The sequence below is a fragment of the Acomys russatus genome, chromosome 20 (genome assembly GCF_903995435.1).
Source record: "Acomys russatus chromosome 20, mAcoRus1.1, whole genome shotgun sequence".
Classification (NCBI taxonomy): domain Eukaryota; kingdom Metazoa; phylum Chordata; class Mammalia; order Rodentia; family Muridae; genus Acomys; species Acomys russatus.
This window is the reverse complement of record NC_067156.1, coordinates 2,545,372-2,571,294: the sequence shown is the minus strand read 5'-3', so window position 1 is coordinate 2,571,294 and position 25,923 is coordinate 2,545,372. Positions and strand designations below refer to the sequence as shown.

The 25,923-nt window shown below is 45.5% G+C and overlaps 1 protein-coding gene across 1 annotated transcript; it reads right to left on the bottom strand.

Moving 5' to 3' along the window:
• Window positions 1-698: 698 nt before the first annotated feature.
• Window positions 699-25,923, bottom strand: Riok3 (RIO kinase 3). The gene is made up of 13 exons (XM_051163090.1): window positions 25,714-25,923; window positions 19,377-19,492; window positions 18,520-18,665; window positions 18,321-18,428; window positions 18,011-18,120; window positions 15,305-15,448; window positions 10,751-10,878; window positions 6,424-6,621; window positions 5,776-5,935; window positions 3,251-3,331; window positions 3,076-3,165; window positions 2,053-2,160; window positions 699-806 (listed from the first exon to the last, which is right to left on the bottom strand). The coding sequence occupies exons 1-13, from the start codon at window positions 25,774-25,776 to the stop codon at window positions 699-701; spliced, it is 1,560 nt and encodes a 519-aa protein (XP_051019047.1). The 5' UTR covers window positions 25,777-25,923.

The following is a 25,923-nucleotide window of genomic DNA, read 5'->3' as shown; positions in this document are numbered from 1 at the left end:
TATAAATGTAGATGAGTTAAATCTCAACCACCTAACCTAAATGAAGAAAACCTAAAAGTTAAATTTTAAATTTTAGTTAGTTAGGAAATCCTTCTATACTTCTCTTTCAGAGACCTATGTCATCTTTCCTGGTGAGATGGAAATGTAGAATTCCACGCAGTTTGATGATATGCATCAGTACATTGCTTACGTCCATTCCCACCATCCATTCTGAAGCCAGTCTCTAACACCCACTAGGTCTCTAGGATCCCAGTCACGGTCTGCAAGAATAGGGCTAATTGAGAATGATGACAATTGCAGAAGGACACAAGAGAAAGCAGGAGGCGAGTGGAGCACAGTGCAGCCGTCAAACCTCCCTGCACACACCTCAGTGCCCTGCCCTCCCATGCTGGGAAACTCTGCCTATTAAAAATCCTCATCCAGACATTTCAGATCATGAGTTGTGTAAAATCCAGACTCCTTCGGCTACACATCTATACCTGTTAAAGAATTATATTATCCTTTCTGTATGGTGAGAGGTAGTGACATTTTATTCTTTCAATGCCGAGTTAAAAATTCCACACATCTGGCACGTGGGTTACAAGTGGGAAGTACAGAAGCAACACTGTCCACTCCTGCTTTGGTTTTCAAGTCACCCACACTTGTTGGCTGTGGCAGCTGGCGGTCACTGCCATGCTGGCGAGAGCGGCGTGCTGGAGCTATTCTGCATTCAGCACAGGGGGCTCTCCATCGTCTTTCAGGAACGAGGCTGCTTTTCTTCCATTCTTCTGAACATGGTCTTCATTCGTTTTCTCCAAAGCTTCTATCTACAAAACCAACACAGCGAGTCCACCCATCAAGTTCTGCCTTTGTATGAACAGACCTGGCCAAGGTGCATGTTCCTCTCTGACACCTAGCCGTTCCTTATGTTGCTGAGCTTGAGTTAGAATCTTTCTCTTATCTCCCTCCCCCTCCCCACCCCTCTGTGCTGTGTGTGACGTGTGCACATACACCTGTTGTTCTTACTTGATATTACCAAAGTCAGTCCTGAGTATCTCCATGAAGCCAGGAGCTAGAATCAGGTCAGTCTGGCTTGGTGCTCTCCAAAGCGTCCAGTCATCAGCAGTAACACCATCAGATTGAGCTACCAGCTTTCTGCCACTTCCTGCCTGGCTTTAGACTCTCCCAGAGCTTGGCCAAACACAAGCTTCACATGAAAACTCCGGAACAGACTAAGCACTCTGCTTTCTAGGTAACATGCTGGTAATCGTGTCTTTTTTACAGACATCACCTCTCTCTGTGGACCAGGCTGGCCTCAACCTCACTCCACTACCCTCTGCCTCCTGGAAGCTGGCATCAAAGGATGCTCCACAGCTAGCTGTGGTTTACAGTTCAGCTTCTGCCCTAAGGTTTCACGAGATCTCTGAAGGAATCTGGCTTTCTGCCTCTTTGTGTCCGTGGCTCTGGTTCCACAACGAAGGAATACTTCTGTATGTGGTGTCCTAACATTTGCCGAGGGCAGATAGGTACTTTCCATAAGGTACTGTTTTCACATTACCCAGAGTGCTCCCCAGCCAACATCCCCCTTCTTCAAAGGGAAGAAATAAAGCTATGCTGGGACTGTGTTACCCATCTTTCCTTTTGAGACCCCAGGCATGGAATAAACTATGTAGACCATGCTGCCCTAGAACTCACAGACATCTTCCTGCCTCTGCTTTCTGAGTGCTGGGATTAAAGATGTGTGCCACAAGCGGGGCACGGCAGTGCACGCCTTTAATCCCAGCACTCAGGGAGGCAGATTGGATCACTACGAGTTCGAGGCCAGCCCAGTCTACAAAGCAAGTCCAGGACAGCCAGGGCTACACAGAAACTCTGTCTTGAAAAACAAAAACAAAAAAAAGAAAGGAAAGAAAAAAGACATGTGCCACACCCAGCTGTTGTTACTTATTTTAAGCGCAGTGAACTCTGTGAAAAGTGTGTGTGTGTTTGTCTGTGTGTGTGTAGCATTGCTCCGGGCAGCTCCCCAGCAGCAGCAGCAGCAGCAAGGCAAAGGGCTGTGCACCACTCACTCACCTCAGCTAAAAAATCAGCTTCATTGTCTGCTGAAATGTTCAGGCCAGAAACAGCATTGAACAGCTCCCGCTCCTTAAGCGCTTCCTTTACTCCTCCTTTCTGGAAAAACTAGCAATGGCATGCACACCGTCAGAGACATCAGCAAAGATTTCAGAAACCAGTCTGCACTAAACTCCTTCACCACTTTGCAGCCCTAATCCGGGCTTCCTTCTCAAGGTTAACTAGCCCACATTCTATTGGTATTGCCCATCGTTAGCAACTGATCTGCTTCCTGGTAGCTCATCTTCAGTGATAAGTGCAGTGCCTTGTGTACAGTTACTTTGGCCCTACTTTGTATAAAGATGCAATACCTTCACTGAATCCCATGAGTTACAATTTTCCCCCCAAGACAGGGTTTCTCTGTATAGCCCCACTGTCCTAGACTCCCTCTGTAGACCAGGCTGGCCTCGAACTCACAATGATCCGCCTGCCTCTGCCTCCCAAGTGCTGGGACTAAAGGTGTGTGCCACCACACACGGACAGTTACAATTTTCTAGCAGGCCCACAGGTTACCTCCAATACAAAGCTATTCTCTCACTTGGATCTGTTGCTAGCATCTTCTCCCTTAGACATGGGGACCAGAGGCGACCAGACTCTGCCCTGAAGGAGTGGGTTTCAAGGTGGCAGTGAGCAGCCACTGTTCCACTGCAAAGGCCATCTTCCTTCTCACAGGAACCACAGTGGGAGGAAGCATGCAGCCTCTCACGTTTCCAGCTCTGGCTCATGCACTACGCAGGCACTAAGTGGACTTACTGCATAAGCTGCAGGAGCCAAGCCAGAAATTTGGTCTCTTAGACATGGAGGCCAGTGAGCCGTGGACTCAAGAGTCCCTAAGGAGTGAATTCTGAAAACTCTCCTTTACCTCCTTCTCCTGAAGGTAGCCAGTAGCCCTTCCTTCAATTTCTAAAACTACGCTCCTCTTAGGAGTGAGGAAAACATCTGAACCCGTCAGGTCCTGTAGGAGCCATCACTTTGCCCACCTACCTGAGAAACATTCCTACAGTCGCGGAAGAGGAACTCCAGGCCATGGGGATGGGTTGGTTCCACTGACTGACTCACGTCAATCAACCAGACCTGGTTAACATAAAGCACGAAGTGTTTGCACTCTTTGCGTACATGAGGACACGCACTCTCAGTGTTAACTGGATGTGCCACTTACCTTCCCAGCATGCCACAGCATGTTATACTCGCTGAGGTCAGCGTGCACAAGGGCACATTCGTTGTACAGCTGCTGCATCACCTGTGAGAAGGGAGGCGAACGCTCAGGGCCGAGGCTCAGCTCTAACTTACCTCTACTAATGGGTTAAATTACCGAGTAAAATAAACACCCCAACAAATACTTCCCAGAAAAACAAATTCAAAGCTCACTTCCTTTCTTATTTATCTTTCTTTTGTCACATTAATGGATTGAACCCAAGGACTGCCTCACGCACACACTACAACTGAGTTAGAGCCTCAGAGCAAACCGTCCTTCCTTTCTGTTGCTGTTAGTGTTCCGCAGAAGGTGAACTGTCAGAGAACTAGTGTGTCACATGCTACTTCCTTGGTGTGACAACAATATCAGGACAAGGGTCAGATCCCAATTGCGTCTGTTGCCTAAGCAGGGGACCAAAGCAAGTCATGTCCCTCTGTAAAGGACAAGTGTCTCACTTTGACCTCCATGGAGCATACACAATTCCAAGTGAAACATATTTCCTGCCAGTCACAGTGGGGAAGAGATGTTCTTGTTTGTGGACCAGTGGCCTTGAACTCAGGAACTCTCTGCCTTAGACTGCCTATGCTGGTGTGTAGCACCTGTGGCTAACAGCCCTTTAACTTCAGTAGCACTACACACTCAGCATCGCTGATGGCCCCTAACTTTATTCTTGAAACCATTTGTTTGCAACCCCTAACAGAACTAAATAACAAAAGTTCATCGCTTTATCTCTTCTCCAGTCACCTCACCACCCAAAGCAGACAGAAAAGGGCTTCTTTTATTTCCACTGTTCTCTGGGCAGCGGGTGGTTTACCTCTTTAAGTGTGTCTTTTGTTTGCGTGGAGGTGTTCATGAATGTATGCATATGGGGTGTGAATATGCATGCATGTGGACGCCAGAGGTCCATGCTAGGTGCATTACTTCTTAAAAAGAGGGCTCCCTGTAAACCTAGAGCTCGTGGTTCCAGCTAGCCTGGCTGGCCAGCAAGCCCCTGGCAGCTCCTGTTTTCTCCCCATGGCTGGGATTATAGGCACATACTGGAGAACCAGGCTTTTTACAGGGATCCTAGGGCTGCAAACTCAGCCTTGGGTTTGCACAGAAGTATACTGGCTTTAGGTCCACTCCCTGCCCCAAGTTCCCGGTTTGCATCTGGGACCAGAAGCACTGTGGTGAGACCAAGGCTGTGGATCCTGCACCACTTCAGATATAATCAGAAAGGCCTGGCTTAACATCAGCTGCTGTAGGACACAGAGGCTCCATCCACACAGTGTAGCATGTACAGAAGTTTCTCCAGTTCCACTGAAAACACTGCTAAGGGGTAATGACAGCATCAGGGACATTTTCTTAAGCTGGAGGCCTCAGGTGTAATTTAGTTGTCATACCCAAACAAAAGTAACTGTCAAGGTTACTAGATGGGCCCTCCAATCTAGCACCTGTACCTCTGCTATTGTCACTCCTTACCATCTTCATTTTCTTTGTCATTTTGCCATGCCACCAAGCTGCTTCTCTCTGCTCTCCCAACAGTAGCTGTGGGCCATTTCTTTACTGCTCAAGAACCCTAACTTTTAAAAAGTCAGACACAGTGGGAGCCCATCTGCTAAATTTGGCTGAAGTCCAACAAAAATGATTTCCTATTCTAAGTCATTAATGCTATGAATGAAGCTTTCTCTAGCTCCATCAATCTCTTCTAAAACCAACATACACTACCAAGAAGGGACTTGATACCCTATGAGCATATATGGGGGGGAAGGTCTCCCTCAGTCACAGTCATAGGGGAGGGGAGTAAGGGGAAAATGGGAGGGAAGGAGGAATGGGAGGATACAAGGGAGGGGACAACAATTGAGATGGAATATGAATAAATTAATAAATTAAAAAGACAGATACTAAAAAAAAAGAAAGTAAAAATAAATAAATAAATACATAAATTAAAAAAAAAAAAACCAACACACAGCTTTAATTTTTTTTTTTTTAAGGCTTATTTATCTTTACTTTGTGTGTGTGTGTGTAAGTTCCTGTATGCATTGTGTGGGCATCAGATCCTCTGGACTAGCACTGCACCTAACACGCTGGGAACTGAACCTATTCTTTACAGGAGCAGTAAATGCTCATAGTTACTAAGTCAACTCCCCACTCACTCCGCTCAGACAGGGTCTTACTATGTATGCGCTTGACTGAAACTTAGTATATGGACAAGCCTGGCTTCAAATCTGTGGCTCTCCTCCTGTCTCCGCCTTCTCAAGAGCACAGGTGCGCACCACCACGCCTGGCTAAAAAAAGCGTCAACGTCAAGAGTCCTTCACAAGATTCTGCTTATCCTTCTCACACTACCTTCACAAGGCGACACTGTGGTTTTAAAAAGATTATCATCATTACTAAGATCGGCTATGTGCTATGTTCCCTGGGTTGGCCTTGAACGCTGGGCTCATGTAGCTGGGTGGTAAGGCACAGTGTTCACAGTCAATGCGCACACGCTCTGAAGGGTTACTTACATGAAGAGTCTGATAGTAGGCGTCTCTCATTTCCTCATCACTAAGCTGTACTTCTTTTAATTTAGGGGCTGGAACTTGATCATGGCCAATGAAAGACATAACTAAAATGTGCTTCTTAAGCAGTACAACTGTTGGACAAGGAATTCCAGCCTTCTGCATCCTGTATAGAAAGAAATAATTAAGAGTATAAAGATCAGAAGGAAGAAACATGCCATTAATTCAACAAACACCTAACTAGGGCCTGTGGTCCTGGCACTATGTTCTACACAGAACTGTAAGCTGTAGCCCCGTAGGGAAACCTGACAGGAACAATGGCATCACATAAAAGGTGGCATAGGTGTGCAGGTACCCTGCGTGCACTGTGACTCTTCAGAAAGTCTGTTGCACATATATGATACAACAGGCAGACGATGCCTTAGTTTCCCTTAAGTGTCAATGAAGAAAGAAAATGGCATTTCATTCACAGAGCATGAATTCTGGTTCAAAACATGGAAATGTTTTCTGACAAAAAGCCTCATGAAGCATTAGAAAGTCAAAGCCTTCTGCTCTCTGTAATCAGCTTGGAAGACAGCATGATCTCGGCCTGGCTAGCAGTCCTGGTACAAAACGCAATTCCCAAGGTCACCTGCAGCTGACTGTTTTCTTTACCTTGTGAGATTGTGCATTTCTTTCTCTGCCCACATGCGGATGATCTTACGTGGATTTAGTTTACTGAAGCGATCTTTAAACCTGAAATCATCTTTAATGTATTTGTCACGATTCTTAAACTCATTAAGGGTTGTTTTAAATACCTTAATGGCACATTCTGTGGGTATAGCTTTACCATCTTCCTTTTCATCCTCCATGCTAAAGGGAAGAAGAAAGAAGAGCAAAGTGAATGTAAGTTGCCAGCTCACAGTCAGACCATTTCAAAATGCTCTATCCCACTCAAGTATGCCTACTTTGTTTCAAAGTGTCATCTGTTTCGCTTTTACAAAAAATTCAAGTTGTATATCTTAAGAAAAGATTAGGTTTTAGGGGTCTTGCTATGTATCCTAGAATGGCCTGGAATTCCTTGACCCAAGTGGTCCTCCTGCCTCAGTTTCCCCAGGATCTAGAACTATAGACATACAGTATTGCTCCTAGTTTTGTTTCTTTTAATAAAACATACTTTCAAAGGAACGGTTAGATACTTTTCATCAATCTTTAATGTGTTCTGTATTTACAACTATAGAATCAGTCCTGACAAATATGAGAAAACATACTTCTTAAAACAAACTACTATGACTGTGGATGATTTGGGAGCAAAACTCCACAAAATCGACAAGTAGAGTGGCCTTTTAAACATAACTGCTTCTTCCTTGGCAGATGCGTAAGGGTGAGTAATGGGGTCCTGCCCTGCTAGTGCAAGAGGCAGGAGCACGGCAGACAAGGAGCAAGCGAGGCTGCACAAGGTGAGTAGCGCTGCAAACAGAACCAGGTCCACGGGCAGACTCTGAGAAGTACCAACAAAGACACAGGGCCTGTCTGAGGAGGTGACACACTGCAGGTAAGCCTTGGCTAGAGAGAGGAAACTAAAGGGAGAGATGACTGACAGGACAAGAGGGAGACAGACTGCAAAGAGCTTGGCCACTCCTCCACAGGCAGCAGGAGTCAAGAGGCTTGTGAGCATGGTACTCTCATGACACGCTTCATGAAGATCATGGGACCAGACTGTTAGAGCAGGGGGAGCAAGGGAGGCAGAGGCTGGAGCTGTCTCAAGAGGTTTGAATTGCAGTGCTAAGTGGGAAGGAAGGAAGATGGATGGAACTACAGCAGCACTTACTTGTAAACACCTGCAAACATGCTAAGCTGGAGGAGAAAAGTGCGTCCAGAGCACAGAATCTTTCTGTGTTGCACTCTCCTGGCTACTTCTCCATCCGGCCTCAAAAGCTCAGAGTCCTTCAGCAGGCCCCTTCCTTCTGGCGCCATGCCCTCTATGGAGAACGCTCACCTTTCTCTACCTGGTCCTCATCTTCTCTAGAACGTTGGGCTCATACTTGGTTTGCTTGGATGTCTAGCAGGTGTCTTCAACTTTCCATGCCAAAACCAAAATCAAACGGCAGCTTCCTAGGCCTACTTTTCCTAGGCTCTTCAGACCTCAGGAGATAGTAGCAGGCTATGCTGGCTCAGAGCACCCCACAGCCAACCCCACAGCACAGACTGCTGACTACGTTTGCTAAGCGTAGATTCCTACTCTTTACTTCACTACCACAGAGACAAAAGCATGATTGTACAACTTCATGATTCGAGGGGTTCAACCAGGACTCTGCACACCGCGTCGGTACTGAACTACATCCACAGCCAAGATTTTTTTTTCAAACTATCATTCCAGGCGCTGGAGAGGTGGCTCAGAGGTTAAGAGCTCTGGCTGCTCTTCCAGAGGCCCTGAGTTCAATTCCCAGCAACCACATGGTGGCTCCCAACCATCTATAATGTGATCTGATGCCCTCTTCTGGCCTGCAGGTGTACATTCAGGCAGAATACTGTATACATAATAATAAATAAATCTTAAAAAAAAAAGGAAAAAAAGAAAAGAAAAATCCCACCTTCGGTTCCCGCTGTGCTTAGATAGCAGACCCCTTCCAGGCTCGCAGTCCTTCCTGTCCTAGCTCCCACTTCCTGGCCTCCTCTCTAGTCTGCAATGAGTTCAACCTGGTCTTCCCTCTGTCCTAGATGTCCTTCAAGTGTCCCTTCATCAGACTGCCCTGTTCTACTCATCAATCCCATGACACTGTCCTGTTTAAAACTTTGCACAGCAGTCTGGTGTTGTCTGCCTATCATAACCTCGAAGGCATCGGTGATGGGCAGTGTACTGTGCAGGACCTACAGCAGCCAGCACATGGAAGCTGCTTAAATACTGGCATGTGGATGAGGCAGGTGACAGGAAGAGATTAGAGTGTACAGTGTACACAGAAATGTCCCCAACACCCTAAATCTGTTACACACAGAACAAGCTGACTTGAGACGAGCCTTCCACCATTGGGCAGTTTATCCACATAGTAAACAAAACCTTATTTTAAACAAAAATCAGAGTCCAATTTAACAATCTATCTCATCATTCTCCAAGCAAAACATGTCCATATCCCTTAGGCAAATCACATTTCCCTCTAAGTTTCTGGTCTTTATTTCTGAGACAGGGACTCAGCACAGGATTGTCTCACTTCTACTGTGAGGCTGAGGATGAGCTTGGAATCCCAGCCCCTTTGCCTCTTCCGAGTGCTGAGATTATGGTGTGCACCAACACACCCAGCTCCTTCTCTCCCTGGTACCGTAGGCTCTACACTCCCGGAAGGCTAAGACTACCTATGTGCATCCAGTCTGGCTTCTGTTGCCAGCTTAAAGCCCTTAACCACATCTTCTCTGTTAGCACCATGTTATTCCCTGTATCTCTAAACTTATTGTCAGGTAAAAGTACAAATTTGTTGATTAGCACAAAACTGAAATATGTACTAAAATTACAGATAGAGCTAAAGCTTTGACTGCAAGCCTGAAACAGACTCCCCTTTTCCCTCCCACCTCACCCAGGGCAATGACACACACAGTGCATAGTGCTACACATCTAGAGTTAAAGACACATAGAGTGATGACTAATCTTGGTTGTCAATTTCACAGTATTTGAAACCCAAACCCAAACCCAAACAGCTGGCATGCTGTGAGGGCTGCTGCTGCTTCTCCTCCCCCCCCACCCCAGATAGGGTCTCACTAGGTATGTAGCCCTTAAACTCATTCTATAGCCCAGGCTGGCCTCAAACTCAAAGAGATCCATCTGCCTCTGCCTCCCGAGTGCTGGGATTCCAAGCGTGCCACCACTGCCTGGCTGAGGCATTATTCTTGATCAGATCATTTAGGAGGAAGACCCACCCTAACCCTGGCTACACCTTCTTCTGGTGGCAGCTCACATAAAGCGACAAGAAGGCTTGCTTGCCCTCACTCTCAATGGCACGTTCATCTGTCCTGCAGCTGAGGCGTCCCCTCACCAGGATGAGAACCTACTTCTTCATAATTCCAATGCAGACTGAACACTAGCAGCTCCTCGGATTTCCCAGGGACTCCAGCACCAGATGGGGACACCTGGGTCATCCAGTCTCCTGGACTGAACAACTATCAGCTCCTTTCTATCAGGAGACAAGCATTGTTGGACTAACAGACCACAGCTTTTGAGCCACTCAAATAAATCAGCCTCCTCTCATTTAAAATATATACATATGTATGTGTACACGTGTGTAATTCTTAACCACAACCTTTGTTGTTCCTTTAAAGGGCCCTGGCAAACACACACATGGACCACCCATCTGGATCAGCAGATGCAGATGGTGTGCTATGCACTTCTTCAACTAGCATTTGGCTGTCAACGCTGTTTTGTTTTTTCTTATAATAATTTGCATATTATGTCACATCTGTCTAGTTTCAAGGAAGCCTGGGTTGAAATTTATAAACAAACATAAAGGAAGACATAAATGTTTACTAAGATTAATGCCAAGAATTATGATCCCCTTGAGCCCCCACAAAACCCCATGGATGAGTGTAACTTGTTCAGAGGCTGAAAAATGCAAACCCCTTCCCACACCTCCCTTTTGATTGAACCCAGGGTCTTACATATGCTAAGCATGTGCTCCCACACTGAGCTACATCCCCTGACCCAGTATAACTTTCTATTCTTTTCTTTGCCAGAACTTAACAATCCAATTCAATATGATGTGTGTGTGATGAGTGTGTGTGTGTAAAGATAATTAAGAAACCTAAAGGCAAAGACTTGATCAATAGGCATTTAAATCCTTTTACGTACAAAATAAAAAGTAATGTCTAAACTTTCTACAATAATGGTTTCTAAATGACTCTACTTGCTATGCAGCATGAAGTTTGATCGTATGTAAATCCATCAGTCCTGAGAAGAAGGGTGTTTGTTCACACCATGGTATGGCTTTTGTTGTGGTGGTGGTGGTTTTTTATTTACCTCCCTCCATATGCATGAAAGACAACAGATTCCTTTCCTGTACTAACACAGCCAGTGATTGTCTCCAACAGTCCAGAGTTGACCATTTTATACATAAGTAAGCGTGTCTTAGGATCAACTGCTTTTTCCTGTAAGAGATAAAGTACTGTAAGTGAAAATGATCATCACAGAAGAGTCTCTTTTTAAAGGGTATATGCAAAGCAGGCGCCTGAACAAGCATGACTGATACGCACTTCTTCCTCAGGGGCCCCTGGATTTCAGCTCCAGTGTCATAAGCTAAAGACACGGGCTTGGTGACAGTCCCAAGTCTGGACCATAGAGGCAGACAACTTCAAGGGTCAGAGCTTTTTGAGAAATAGCCCCAAAGGGTCTTCAAGTGCTGACAGCTTAGCCATAGGAACACATGGCCAAAGCTCTGGTGAGCCAATGAAGAGCACTACCCAAGATGGGGACATGGAGCCGATGAGATGAGTGTTTCTGAGCGTGGACACAGGCAAAGACTGTGTGTCAGTGACTCTGGCCCCGCCGTGACCTGCTGTGCAAGCGTCTGCAGATGAGCACTCGTCCGCTGTGCCTCCTCCACACTGACCTCAGGAAGAAATAAGCCCATTCTCCTCCAGCTTCCCCATGAGTCTGCACATGCAGAGGTGCTCTGATGCACCAGGAGAACTAGCCTCCCAAAGAACACCTGTTTTGGCAAGGGCTGCACCTCCCCTCTCACAGCACTCTTGGCCTCGCGGCTCTAGTCCCCTGCTTGGTGAAGGATGATGTGGGTCTCTTCGGGGAGGAGTCTCCTCAGGGAGAGCCAGCCCTGAGTCCGGCACCTTTACACGCATCCGTTCCCTCCCCTCCTCCCAGGGAGGACACTGAAGTAGACAAGGCACAGAGGCAGCGCTGGGTCCTCGGCGGCTCCATGGCTTCAGCAATGTTTCATATTAAACTCAGAGGCCACAGACACAGTGTTCAGGACTCCTGTCCACTGGAACGTTCCCCTGACCTCCGGTAACCCCCAAAATAAACAAACAGCCCCAGAGAAAATTGAGTAGGAGGCATCAGCACAGCTCCCCTCCAGAGACAGAGCATGAGCAGGGACCCAAGGAGTGAGGGGTCACGTTGCCTGCTGTCTCCCTCCTGTTACAGCAATGTGCTCCTCCCCCAGACTGTGCTTTAGACAGAAGCCGAGATTACAGCAAACATGGATTGGGGCAGTGACCACAGGTGATCAGTGACACAACTGGGGTGCCAGGCAGATGTGTAAGGATGGTAAATCTCTAGACTTTGTATACACAAAGTCCCTCCCCTTCCCTAACCCCTGACCTTTCTTGATTCCCCGGTAGCATCTTCTCTATTTGGCTAGGTACCCTCCAATAGGGACCCAGGTCTCTTGTTTATGAATGTAGAATTCATAAATACCTCCAGAGATAGTTTGAGGCTATAAGACAACAACTTCTCCCTTTCAGTCAGAGCCAGAATCAAACCTGTGCCATCATGCCCTGTGTACCCTATGTGGTTCCCTGCCTCCTGGGCCTTGAAAGGGAGCTCTTTGGCTATAAGTTCCTCATTCTGCCCTTAATATAAACTGGCCGCTGGGCGTGGTGGCACACGCCTTTAATCCCAGCACTAAGGGGAGGCAGAGGCAGGCCAATCTCCGTGAGTTCAAGGCCAGCCTGGTCTATAAAGCCAATTCTAAGACAGCCAAGGCTACACAGAGAAGCCCTATCTTTAAAAACCTACCAAACAAACAACAACAAAAACAAAAAATTGGAAGCTAAAACAAATCAAACACTGGCTTAATCAAAATCTTATTTTACCAACAAAGGTTAAATAACTCTCTGGGTAGTCTTAGAGGTTCTTTTATTTTATTTTTTTGCTTTTGTTTGGTTGGTTGGTTGTTTTTTGGTTTTTGTTTTGTTTTGTTTTTTTGGTTTTTCGAGACAGGGTTTCTATGTGTAGCCTTGGCTGTCCTGGACAGAGGTTTTTGGTTTTTCTTTTTTTAAATATATTATTTTTATTTATGTGTATCTGTATATGTTCTAAGGCATCCTCTGGAGCTGCCTGATGAGGATGCTGGTAATTGAATTCTAAGCCTCTGCAAAAACAATACACGTTCTTATATTACACTGAGCCATCTCCAGCACTTTTACAGCTTTTCTAAGGGTTCAGTACATTCACTTATTGTCAGAATAGTACATATTATCTTCATTAATAGAAGACTAGTGTTTAAAGACTCTAGTCATTTTGTTATTTTCAAAATAGATATTATCTTCATTAATGTAAAACATTAGAGACTATTAAATTACAAGAAGTTGTAAGTGTCAATGTAATAGGCAAAACCTTTTTTTTTTTTAAAATCTGGCATGGGACTAGAGAGATGGCTCAGAGGTTAAGAGTACTGTACTGTTTGCTCTTCCAAAGGTCATGAGTTCAGTTGGTGGCTCACAACCATTTATAATGAGATCTGGTCCCTGCTTCTGGCATGCAGGCATGCATAACAGGAGCAACACTGTACAATTAATAAAAATAAATAAATTTTTTAAAAAATCTGGAACATTTGAGCTGGAGACATGCCTCAACAGTTAAGAGCATTGGCTGCTCTTCCGGGGGCCTGAGCTCACTTCCCAGCACCCACATGGCAGGTTGCAACTGTCTGTAACTCCAGTCCCAGGGGACCTAAGGGCATCAGGTGCTCACATGGTACAAAGACACACATACACACAGGCAAAATTCTCATACACAAAACATTATGCAGATCTTTAAACATCTGAAATAGTTAATTAAATGTATAGTATATACTCTAAGTCATTGTTGCTAACCTTTTGGGGGAAAAACCTTCGTTCTAATTAATTCACAAATATCATCACTCAGATGGCTTAAGGAAGCCATATAACCATTTTCTCAGCCACAAATTTTCTGTTATCTCAGTGAGCCTCTATATAGACATGACATTCTGAAGCAATAAGATTATTACTAAAAAAAAAAAATAGCTGGACATAGTAGCACATGATATTTGTTCCAGCACTTGGGAGGTAGAGGCAAGCAGATCCCTGAGTTCAAGGCCAGTCTGGTCTACCAAGCAAACTCCACCAGAGTTTAACTCAGTTTACACATATGTTTATGCTTTCATAAACAATTTTCTACTTATTTTTTTATTTGACTGTGCCTCATATATTTTAGGCTGGCTTTGCCTGTAGCTAGGCGAGCACTTTATCAACTGAGCTAACAGTTCTTTTTCCTTTCCTTTTCTTTTTTCTTTCTTAGACTTATTTATTTATTATGTATACAATGTTCTGCCTGCATATGTACCTACACGCCGCCAGAAGAGGGCACCAGATCTCACTATCGATGGTTGTAAGCCAACATGTGGGTGCTGGGGCTTGAACTCCACCTCTGGAAGAGCAGCCAGTGCTTTTAACCCCTGAGCCACCTCGCCAGCCCTTATAAACAATTTTCAAACATCTCTTCAACCGCATCACCCCAGAAAGCAACTAATGTGTAACTAATTTTTTAAGGTAAGATTTTACTAGTCCAGGCTAGCCAGGAAATCACTGTGACGCTCAGGCTAACCTCAAACTCATGGCAATAGTTGTGCATCTGCCTCCAATTCCAAAGTGTGGGGACTATAGACATGGGCCACCTCAGCTCAATCTGAACTCCTTGACCAGCCTAGTCCCCAGCAGGTTTGAAATGTTTCCACTTTACTAAAACACTAGCAGGGGTTAACCTCATACAGGTTCTGGACACACTGAAACTTGTCAAACCTCATGAAATCAAGGGCCGCCAGCTGCTTTTGCTTAGCCAGTTAGGCTCCTTAAAGGCCCTGGTAGACAAATCCAGGGCTTGAAGGTGCAATATTACTACCCCACTGAAGCCTTGGGTGCCAGCCTGGCCTGCGGTATGTTTAACAGTGCATCCTGCAGCCACACCACCAGCTACCACCAGTTGCCACCTGGGCCATCACATCTGGCTCCTGGAACGCAACCGCAGGTGAGCCAACTGTAGACAGTGGCTGCTGCTGGAGGTTAAGCTATGGGTGCTGTCCTGAGCACTGCTTTCCTGTGAGGGGCCACACAGGGAGAGTGCCTTCACCTTCTACACCAAATCCTAGGTGCCTAGCAGCACTGCTTCTAGAAACTGAAAACTCCATAATGTGGGTTTTGAATAACTGATTAGCTATTCTGTTAAATTTTTTAAAAAAGAGATTTATTTATGTGTATGAGTGCTCCATTTGCATGTATGCCTGCTTGACAGAAGAGAGCGTCACATCCCAGTATAGGTGGCTGTGAGCCACCATGCGGTTGCTGGGAATTGAACTCAGGACTTTGGGAAGAGCAGACAGTGCTCTTAACCACTGAGCCACCTCTCCAGCCCCCTATTCTGTTAAAATTTTAATATGCCAAAAAGCAAAGTCACTTGAGTAGCATTGATTTGGAAAACCAGTTTCAGGAGGAGGGGATGAGGAATAATCATGAAGTTTTGTTTTATTCTTTTTCCCTCAAACATTAAGTTTCTAAATGAATTTTCCATCAAAGTAGAGGAGATGCTAAAAATGCTTACAGAGGTAGAATGTTCCTTCTTCTCATGGAGACGGGCACTTCGACGCTCTTCCGAGTAGGCATGTTGTTTTAAAGCATTGAACACGTTGTTGGATAATTTTAAATCCATCCCAATTCCATCCCCTACCTGAAAGCCAGGTGCAAACTGACAAAGACAGAAAAACAGCAGTTAAATGTCTCATATGTGGACAATGTAGAAAACAGCAGTGAGAAGTCAGTCTTGAAGCAAATTTCATACTGAACAGATGACCTTATGCAGAAACAGAACCCACAGGCTCTCCAGGGGGCAGAGCTCCCTGACACAGAGGAGTAACACCGAAGAAACTGCAGCCCAAAGGAAGGCGTATCTATGCCGAAGAAACACCTCACCATATCAAAGGTGATTGCCTCTCAGCATTTGCTTGGTACCTTATTTTATGCAATATAAAGCCAACCTCGACCCTTACCAAAGACATACAACTTCCCCATTCTTTCTGAAGACTAAGTCGCTGCAGCAAACTATACCAGTCACGTCCATGGCAACCATAGGGTTGCACAGTCTACTTACGTAGCTGCTAGCCCCCCTCTGGATACTTAAATCTGAGTTGATTAAAATTCACTTCCTTAGTTGCACCAATTCTAAGTGCTTAACAGCAAAGACAGCTACCATGTCAGAAGACGGGGTTAGGTGATTTTTCCCTCAAAACTAAGTTTTGCTGAAGCACTGCTCCAGAGCCACACAGAACATTTCCAGCCAGAATACAACACAACCACACTCAGTGAGATAGTTACTTGGCACGCATTTGTGTACTCAGGTCTGCACTCCTACTGAATACTTTCTAAAAAATGTATGTATTTGGGACTGGAGAAATGGCATCCCAGTTAAGAACACCAGTTCTTCCAGAGAACCTGAGTCAGTTCCTAGCACCCACGCCAACAGGCTCACAGTATTAACTTCAGTGCCAGGAGACCCAACACCCTCTTCTGGCCTCCACCAGCACCTGAACACCTGTCTGACTTTCTGTTTGTCTCTGTCTTTCATATACACACATACACAGAAATGTCTTTAAAGAATTGTATATATGAATGTTTTGGAGATGTGTGTGTGTGTGTGTGTGTGTGCCTATTTCCCATGGAAACTAAAAAGAACATAATATCCTCTGGAACTAGAGTTAAGGGTGGTTGTGAGCCACCATGTGTGTGCTGGGAAACAACTCCCAAGTCCTCTGCAGGAGGGGCAAGCATTCTTCACGGCTAAACCATCCCTCCAGGCCCGACTGCTCAATCCTTAACTGTGCGTGGGTGTGCATGCACATGCACATGTGAGTGCCCATGGAGGCCAGAGGCATCGGATCTCCAGGATCCCCCTGATGTGGGTGCTGGGAATAAAACTCAGATCCTCTGGAAAACCGACAAGTATTCTGTGCTCTTAACCACTGTCCCATATCTGCAGCCCCTGAGAAACACATTTTTTTAAATGATGTTTTATTTTTAGTTTTACAGAGTTGCTTCAGGCATATTTTTTTATTTTTAAATTTCCAAAAGCATGGGGCTGGGAGTGGAGCTCAGTAGCTTACTCAGCATACACAAGACATTGAAGCTGAACACCAGTACCACAAAGGAAAAAAGTCTAAAAAGTATAAGCATTTCTTCCTTCAATTTCTTGTCCCATCACCATTGCTGTGTCCTAAAGAAATGCTATTTTGTATTTAAAAACAAAACCCTAAGGGCTAAGGATTTATTCGTTCTTTACCTCCACCTCACCCTCCCCCGCCCCCAGAGACAGGGTTTCTCTGTGTAGCCCCGACTGTCTTGGACTCACTTTGTAGACCAAGTTGGCCTTAAACTCAGAGATCCACCTGCCTCTGCCTCCTGAGTGCTGGGACTAAAGGTGTGCACCACCATGCCTGGCGAATTCATTCATTCTTAAAACAAAAACAAACACCCACACACACACCGATGGTCTAATGTGCCCATGCTGGCCTTGAAATCACCATGAAGCGGAGGATGACCTTTGCTTCCTGGTCCTCCTTCCTCTACTGCCCAAGTTCTAGAGTGCAGGCATAGGCCACCCATGCTTATTCCCTTTCTTTTCTGGGGAGTGTGGTGTTTATACACAGGGTCTCTCTGTGTAGCCCTGGCTGTCCTGGAACTCATTTTGTAGACCAGGCTGGCCTCAAACTCACAGTGATCCACCTGCCTCTGCCTCCCCAGTGCTGGAATTAAAGGCATGAGCTGCCACCACGAACCAGCTGCTCAGCTTTATTTCTTAATTTTAAAATCTTGTAAATCAAATTAGTTTTGAAAATATCATCATAGGGTTTTATTCTAGGTTCTTTATATTGTGTTTAGTGACCAAGCTTGTGACAGTAATGCTGCCATCTAAAGTGCCCGGCAGCTTGTGTGCTGAACACCAGCACAGAGGGGCGGAAGAGGATGAGCTTAAGGCCAGCCTGAACTATGCATGGGGCCATATGAAATAAATCAAGTTTTAGAAATATACTGTACTGTATCCAGAAGGCTGTTGGCTGGTTTGCTTTGTATTTTAAGAAAGGGTCTCACTCCATATCCCTGGCTGGCCTGTAACTCACTTTGTATACGGATCACAGGCGTCTGCCGCCCAAGCGCTGGGACTATAGGCATGCTCCCACTACCTGGACTAGAATGCTGCTTTACAGATCCATTTAGCATCTTGGTTGAAAGACAGACATTACTTCCTATAACTCACATTTTCCATTCTCGCTGTGTTCTTTCTTCCACACAGTGCTTCATCGTGCTTAGTGGTGATGTCTTTTCCTTTTCCAATAAAGCCCTTTTTGGGAGTAGGAACTGGCTTTGCTAAAGGCAATTAAGAAAAGCCAAGAATATAAAAAGAGCAAAGAGTAAAGTCTTACATTCAGCACTGCCTGGAGAGACACTTGACTCTAACAGAGTGAATTACCAAACGAGATTCAAATGTCAACACAAGTCTAAACAAGTTCACTGGAAACATCCTCTTCCTCTACCCTTCTCAGCTGTACCCCAGAAACAAGAAGCACCTGGCCTGTAGGGGTCATCGCGGGTGTCCTGCCAGTCAACCTCATCTTCAGAGCTGTCACTGTCTTCAAAAGGATGCACTTTTCGATAGTTTTCAAATGAAATGGAAACTTAAAGGTAAAAATGGTTGACAGTTTATTTAGGAGTACATACAAGTATTTCCTACCTCCCACTGGCAATGTCACAATAAGGTCACAGTACCTTTGCTATCACCATTGAACTTTTTTTCTTCACGCCTAAGCTGTGCGTCATATTCTCTGTCAAATTCCATCTGTAGCATCTGAGCCAGCATTAGATCACTGGAAGTGTCAACGTTTTCGCCAGAAATAAATGGTCCTTCAGCAACACTATTCAAAATAACGTGATATAAGCGGATCTGATGTACTGACTTAGAGAGTAGAAAGCATCTTTGCAATGCTAAAATCACACTGAAGAAGGAGCAAGAATTTACCAAAGCATTTACCATGTCCTGGTAGACCCAGCGCCAGCTCTGAGACAGAGCCACAGCTAGGACTGGGAAAGCTGGGAAAAACACCTAAAGGGTCGGTTGGGAAATCCATATGGAGACCCAGAATGCTTTTCATCTGTGGTCTAGCCAAAGTCGGGAGAAAACTAATGAGGAGACAGATAACAAACACTAGAAAACTATACCTCAATAGTTCAACTGCTGTATTAACAGGAACAAAACCCAGAGAAACAGTGGTTTGTCCAAGAAAATACAAACTCAGAAGCTCTCATCTGAATTGCTTGGGACCAAAAGTACTTAGGATTTTGAAGTTTTCAAACTTTGGGATGATTTACATAGACAAGCTGATCTGATTCTTGGCCTGAAAAAATTATTATAATTTGAAATACTCTAAAATCTGAAATTTTCTGAGTGCTTTTTTAATGTCCAGAACTTTAGGAGACATTCAATCTGCCCTGAGAATCAGGAAGGAACTCAGTGCAGTGCTCTTTCTCCCGCAGCGCTTTCTGAATGCGCTCTTACTCATCTGTAAAGACAGTCCCCAGTCAGACTTTAAAGCTTTGTTACAGCAAGCGCTGTGAGTGTCACATACACAACTTCAGGGAAGGCGGCCGCCTCTTCTTCCAACTGTAGCTCTTTAGCCAACTCTTCGCTCATCACCTCAGTCAGTGAACAGGACACTGTGTTTGAAGGAGTAGCCCAGGGGCACTATTTAAACAAAAGAGAAGAGGTTTTATAATAGTAACAAAATAACTCAAAAATGAGGTTATCTTTTGAGAATTAAACTAGTTAAAACTACCAAAATGAGTGATTAGCTATTTACAAAATTCACCCTAAAGGAAGCATCTCTCAGCACAAATCTTTTTCTTTTTAATTGAATTTCCACTTACTTACGATTGTAAATAAGCACCACCATTCATGATAGGTAAAGGACAATTCGCGGGAGTGAGACTCCCCTTCTACCACCTCAGTGCAAACCGCTGAGGGGAAGTAAACTTAGACAGCTGCACCTGGCCTTCTGGTAGGTGTGCTTTCAGGGCTGAAAGAGTGCCAGGTGACTGCCAGGCGTGGTGGCACACACCTGTAATCCCAGCACTTGGGAGGCAGAAGCAGGCGGATTGCTGTGAGTTCGAGGCCAGCCTGATCTACAAAGCGAGTCCAGGACAGCCAGGGCTACACAGAGAGACCCTGTCTCAAGAAACAAAAGAACAAAAAACAAAAAAACAAAACAACAAAAAAACCCCCAAACAAACAAAAAAAGAGTACCAGATTATTACACACCATCACCCAGGAGACAAGGAGTTCAAGGATTCCCTCTGTTCCCACTCACTCCTCGTCACACACTTATCTGCTGATGACTTAGCTTCCCTGGTGGAGTTTCCTATGGTACTAGGCTAAGTCATGACACGTATGGTTTACTCCTATCACTCCAGGGCTTAGGAGGCTGAAGGAGCAGGATTGCTGTGGGGCTGAGGTCAGCCCGAGCCACCAAAGCAAGACTGTCTCAGAAAAGAAAAATATATGAATTCTACCAACTCATACGATTCAAATCCCAATCATAGATTTTGCCTAATTCCAATCTAAGCATAAAATTGTTGTTCATTATAAAGTGTCAAGCCAGCTGACCATGGTGGCGCACACCTTTAATCCCAGCACTCAGGAGGCAGAGGCAGGAGAATCTCTGAGTTCGAGGCCAGCCTGATCTAATGAGTGAGTTTCAGGACAGCCAGGGCTACACAGAGAAACCCTGTCTCAAACAAACAAAAAACAAAAAAATGTCAATTATCCTTAAAATGTCTAAGTATAGGCTAAAACAGAACCAAGAACAAGCCACAAAATGTTTTTCCAAACTTTGGGATCTAAGAATCAGACTGACAAAGTAAAATTACAAAAGAGCAATGCTCCTTGAGAGTCTTCGTCAGCACCAGCCCCTCACTGACGCCACGGTCTCAGCTTTCCTAGACAGATTCTAGGCTTATTTCACATTTTCCTAAAACATCTAACTCATCATCTCCTCCTTGTCTTGATTCCATTTCCCACAACACAGTGCTGTTACCAATATGTAGATTTTACTAGTTATATTCCCTTAGTTAAACTCTGTGCTCCTTTCCCTGCCTAGGTATAAAGTCTGAGCTCATCCCTTTAATGAGTGTCTACTAGACAATTAACAAAACTGTTTAACCAAGGTGAGGCAATGGGGCAGGAGACGCACTGTGGAGAGGGTCAGAACCGACCTGGGTAGAGCCTGGGGTGACCAACAATGACACTATTTATGCCCGAGGGAAGCAGAGGAAGCTTTGTGTGGACGCAGCCTGAAACAGAGGAGGAGCACATGGTCCCTTGCACCCCCGTCCACTTGCCATTGTGGAGTTGGCCATCCTCACAGAAGGGCCCGCCTAGCAAGACCAGAGACTTCCTGAGTGTTGCCTGAGTCTCTCTAATGTATAGGACATGGTTTCCTTTGGCCTTCTGCTTTTTAACCTAGAAATGTTAAGAGCACTGGCTGCTCCTCCAGAGGACCCAGGTTCAATTCCCAGCACCCACACACAGGATCACAGTTGTCTGTAATTCCATTTCTAGGGGATTCAACACCCTCATACAGACATACATGCAGGCAAAAACACCAATGCACGTGAAGTAAAAATAAATTCACTGAAAGAAATTCTTGGTTTGATCAATTCCAAAGTGCAAGCTCCAAAAGCAGATGACTATATCCTCCCAGTCATGGCTCTCTACACAATTGACAAGGACTAAGCAGCAAGTATAAGCACCTCCTGCCTCTTCCTCTGTAGTGGTGGAGGCTGAAGCCAAGGTCTCACGGTTCCAGGCAATTACTCTACCATGAGCTACATTCCCAGTCCAACAGATAACGTTTCAGTACTTCCTATATTTAAATATAATAAAAATATATTCCTTAAATACAGGAAATACACTTAGCTAACTAAGTATACAAAATGTACCTAGGCTACTTAAATCATGCCACAACTGAGTGGCTCTATTTTATTTATTGGTTGGCTGGTCTGGTCAGTCTCACCCAGCACACAGGGGCTCCCCCCACACCTCTCCTCTCTAAGCCTCTCAGCCCAGGGGCTTCCCTTCCCCAGCTTCTGACTCCAGTCTGATCCAGCCCTTTTGGCGATGCGCTCACTCTGTTGGTCGCGTGGTCCGTGGCTCCCCTCTCGGCCCGCTTGCCCGCTCCCTTCTCTTGCCTCTCTCTCTTCTTCCCACCCACAGCCCAGTTCAGTCAGAACCCTTCCAGATACCCCTGGCTGTACTTTCCTTCATAGCTGTAATAAAACCCTTCTCCTCAACTGTACCTTGGAGTGGTCATGTCCTCATTTTCACTCAGGTCTCTACTTTGTAGCTCGGTCCTGAAACTATGTAGAGCAGGCTCTGCCTCGCAAGTGCTGGGTTAAAGGCATGAGCCACTCCACCTGGCCAGAGCAGCTACATTTTAAAGACTCAGAAACGGAGACAAAGCAAAGCTCCCTTGGTACAGAACCCTCATTAACTAAGGTCCTGGCATCAGCCGGGACAGTGCACTCTCAGAGCCCCTGATGGGCGGAGCCCTCTCATCCTTAGGACTCGGCTCAGAGCTCCAGACACAATAACATTGTGGAATGACACATGCCACGGAAACACCGCAAAGATAACCAAATGTAGACGGAGGCTGCAGGGTCTGGTGACTTTCAGCTCCTCAAACTGATCTCAAGTCCCTTCTTCCATCTTGCTTGCCTGTTTCTGAGGCTCATGGTTTACTGTCACCACCAGATTTTAAAAGGCACTAAATACAAATTATTAATTGACAAACTTCTCAGAAGACCCAACAATGTCAGACAGTAATTCTGTTACTTTGGGGTGGCAATTTCTCTGTTTCCAAAAGATAAATCCAAAACCGCAGAGCATAGATGTAACCCACACAGGAAGTGCCCACTCACAATGACTGTGTCCTGTAGAACCTCACACTACAGCTATACTTCCTCTCTCTCTACCAACGAGCTCAGCTGCCTCACACTGAGGCAACTTCCTCACCTAAGTCAGTCACAATTCCAGACTCCCACAGTTTAAAATCAAATTCCAACACTTAAGAGAAGCTAGTATAGCCGGGCCGGGCGTGGTGGCGCACGCCTTTAATCCCAGCACTCGGGAGGCAGAGGCAGACGGATCGCTGTGAGTTCGAGGCCAGCCTGGTCTACAAAGCGAGTCCATGATGGCCAAGGCTACACAGAGAAACCCTGTCTCGAAAAACCAAAAAAAAAAAAAAAAAAAAAAAAAAAAAAGAGAAGCTAGTATAAGCCTTCCATAAATTCTCCTGGGCTCTGTGAGGGACAGCTCTGGGGAAGGGAACACTCCACAAAGGCTCATCCTGCTGAAAGGGGTCCTTAAATATACTGGAGGCTTCGCTATGAATGAGCATCGGGGATATACAGTGGAACGCCTGCTGACAATCTCTTGTGACTCTATAGTAAATCAAACTCTTTACTGAGTAGTTAAGAGGCGGTAAGCCAGTGAGATGGCTCAGCTGATAGTCACCTGCAGAGCAAGCGTGACAACCTAAGGTCCCAGAACCCACGTGGAGCTGGAGAAGAGAGTATCTCCACAAAATGGTCTTCTGGTCCCCACATATATATATATATGCAAACCATGGCAGAGTATATAGCCAACTGTGGTCTTGAAACTTCACCCCCCACCTGCCCTCAGTCCTGCTCAGCTTCCACAGTGCTGGGATGACAGCATGCACCATCAGGCACAGCTAGTGAGCTAATCTTGACAGATACTGCTTTTGAGACTGGCTCTCACTGTAGCCCAGGCTGGCTTTGAACTCCTGATTATCCTGTACTCAGCCTTGGTACTATAGCACACACTATCATGTCTGGCAATATGTTACAACTGAGGTCCATACGTAATTATTAATACTTCCTTAAGTTTTCTTCTAATGCCTTTTTCCTGTTGTAGAATTATATCCAAAACACCACACTAGATTTGTCACTAGATTGTCTTCGTAGGCTCCTCTTGGTTTTGAGTTTCTCTGCCTCTTTAGTGTCCGTGGCGGTTCTATGGATTCATTTCTACAACTCCCTGTCAGAGCTAGAGACTTCTCCACTTCTTTCTTGGGCTGTGGCCTATAACTTTTGTCTGTTAAAGCAGTATGGCACTCTGTTACTTGCACCCCGGGAGAGCAGGTCACAGGGACCCTATCAGCAGAACTGTGAGGGCAAACTTATTTCAACATTACTAAGATGTGCTTTGTCCTTTTAGTTCTCATTCTCCCAAGTATAGAGTTTTCCAGAGTCTACATCAGATCTGATGACAACATCATTCTGCCAGCTGATTGGATGTATGCTTGCACAGTCATGCTTTTCAAAACACTCTAAGGTAGCAAGTTTAGGATGTAAATGTGTGTCTTTACTAGAATTAGTTAGAGGCTAACTCCATTTTATTTCCCCCTACTGTGTTCTACTGCCCACTTCAATTATAATTATTATGTCTATGTATCTGTGGGGTGGATTTTCCCCATAAACTTCAATCAAAAAATTACAACAAATTTAGGATGTGAAACATGTTCTGAGGGTACAATGTTTTCATTGAACTTTCCCTACAACCTATGTGGGTATTTAAATGGGGAAATTGAAAGACTATGGCCTGTATTTTTATGGTCTCAAATTTTGTCCTTTTACGTCTGTTAATCTTGACATCATCAACAAAGTCAGAGTCTCACACAAAATGGATAAAAGGACATGAAGATTTAACCACATTTACCAGTAGAATATTTGACCCTTTCTACAGGTTTATAAACTTATAAAACCAGCTTTTCAAAAACTTAACAGTTGAGCCAGGCAGTGGCGGTGCATGTTTTTAGTCCCAGAGAGCATCAAAGCCAGATGGATCTAAAGGCCAGCCTGGTCTACTACACAAGTTCCAGGATAGCCAGGACTACACAGAGAAACCTGTCTTGAAAAACCAACACCCTTCCCCACAAAAAGCCCCAAATTTAACAGTTAATTACCTACCTTTCTGTAAAAAGCATGGTCCAATATGATTCATAATTGAATTAGTAAACAAAGTAAATGTTCGGTGTTAGCATGCAAAAACTATGAGGTTTTAAAAGGTGGGTCTCCTTTACGGCCTTAGAAATACAAACTCCAAAGGAAGCACTATTACTCTCTCAGCAAGTGTCAGCGGTCTTTTCATCCTAACACGAAAAAGAACAGGCTCAAACTCAGACGTGAACAGAAAAGAATCCTAGTCTGCCATTCGAGCGGTACGGAGAAGCCAAGCCTATGGCAGAACATGAAAATTCATAAGCATTTCACAGGTTTTTTGTTTTTGTTTTGTTTTTTTGTTTTTGTTTTTGTTTGTTTTTGTTTTTTCGAGACAGGGTTTCTCTGTGTAGCTTTGGCTGTACTGGACTCACTTTGTAGACCAGGCTGGCCTCGAACTCACAGCGATACGCCTGCCTCTGCCGCCCAAGTGCTGGGATTAAAGGCGTGCGCCACCACGCCCGGCTCATTTCACAGTCTTACTGTCCACTTTAGTATAATTAGCTGGAGCGGGGAAGGCGCGCCTATGTTTTTATCTTTACCACTTCAAAAACAAGACGTCACCAAATTGGGATAACCGCATTCGTTTAAAAGGCAACAGCTCCCTAAAGCAATTTGCTGTCTAAGCTTGCTTTCTCGGGGATGGGCTGGCCCGCTTGGCAGGTGAAAAACAAGAGCCGGCTGTTCGCCCTCAAGTCCCGGCGTCGGGTGTAAAGCATTCCGCTCACATCGGGCAGCGAATACAGAAAGCAGGACGCAGACCCCGGACCAGGCGAGGCGAAGCTGTCAGGGTCCCGCCCCCAGGCTCGCCCGTGTCACCTCTCCCGGCGTCGGAGACCAGCATCCAGCGTGAGCACCGCAGGTGTGCCGGCCGCGACCGCCACTCACCTTACTGGGTCCCCAGGGGGCAGCGGGTCCGGGCTCAGGTGAAGACACTCCGACCAGATCCATTCCGAGACGAAGGCAGAGACGAGAACGGAGCCGAGAGATGGCAGGACGAGGAGCGGGCTCCGCCGAAGCAACGTGCGGGACAGAGGCAACCCGCTGCCGGTGCCGGAGATGATGTGACAGATGGCGGCGGCGGCGGCCGCGGCCGGA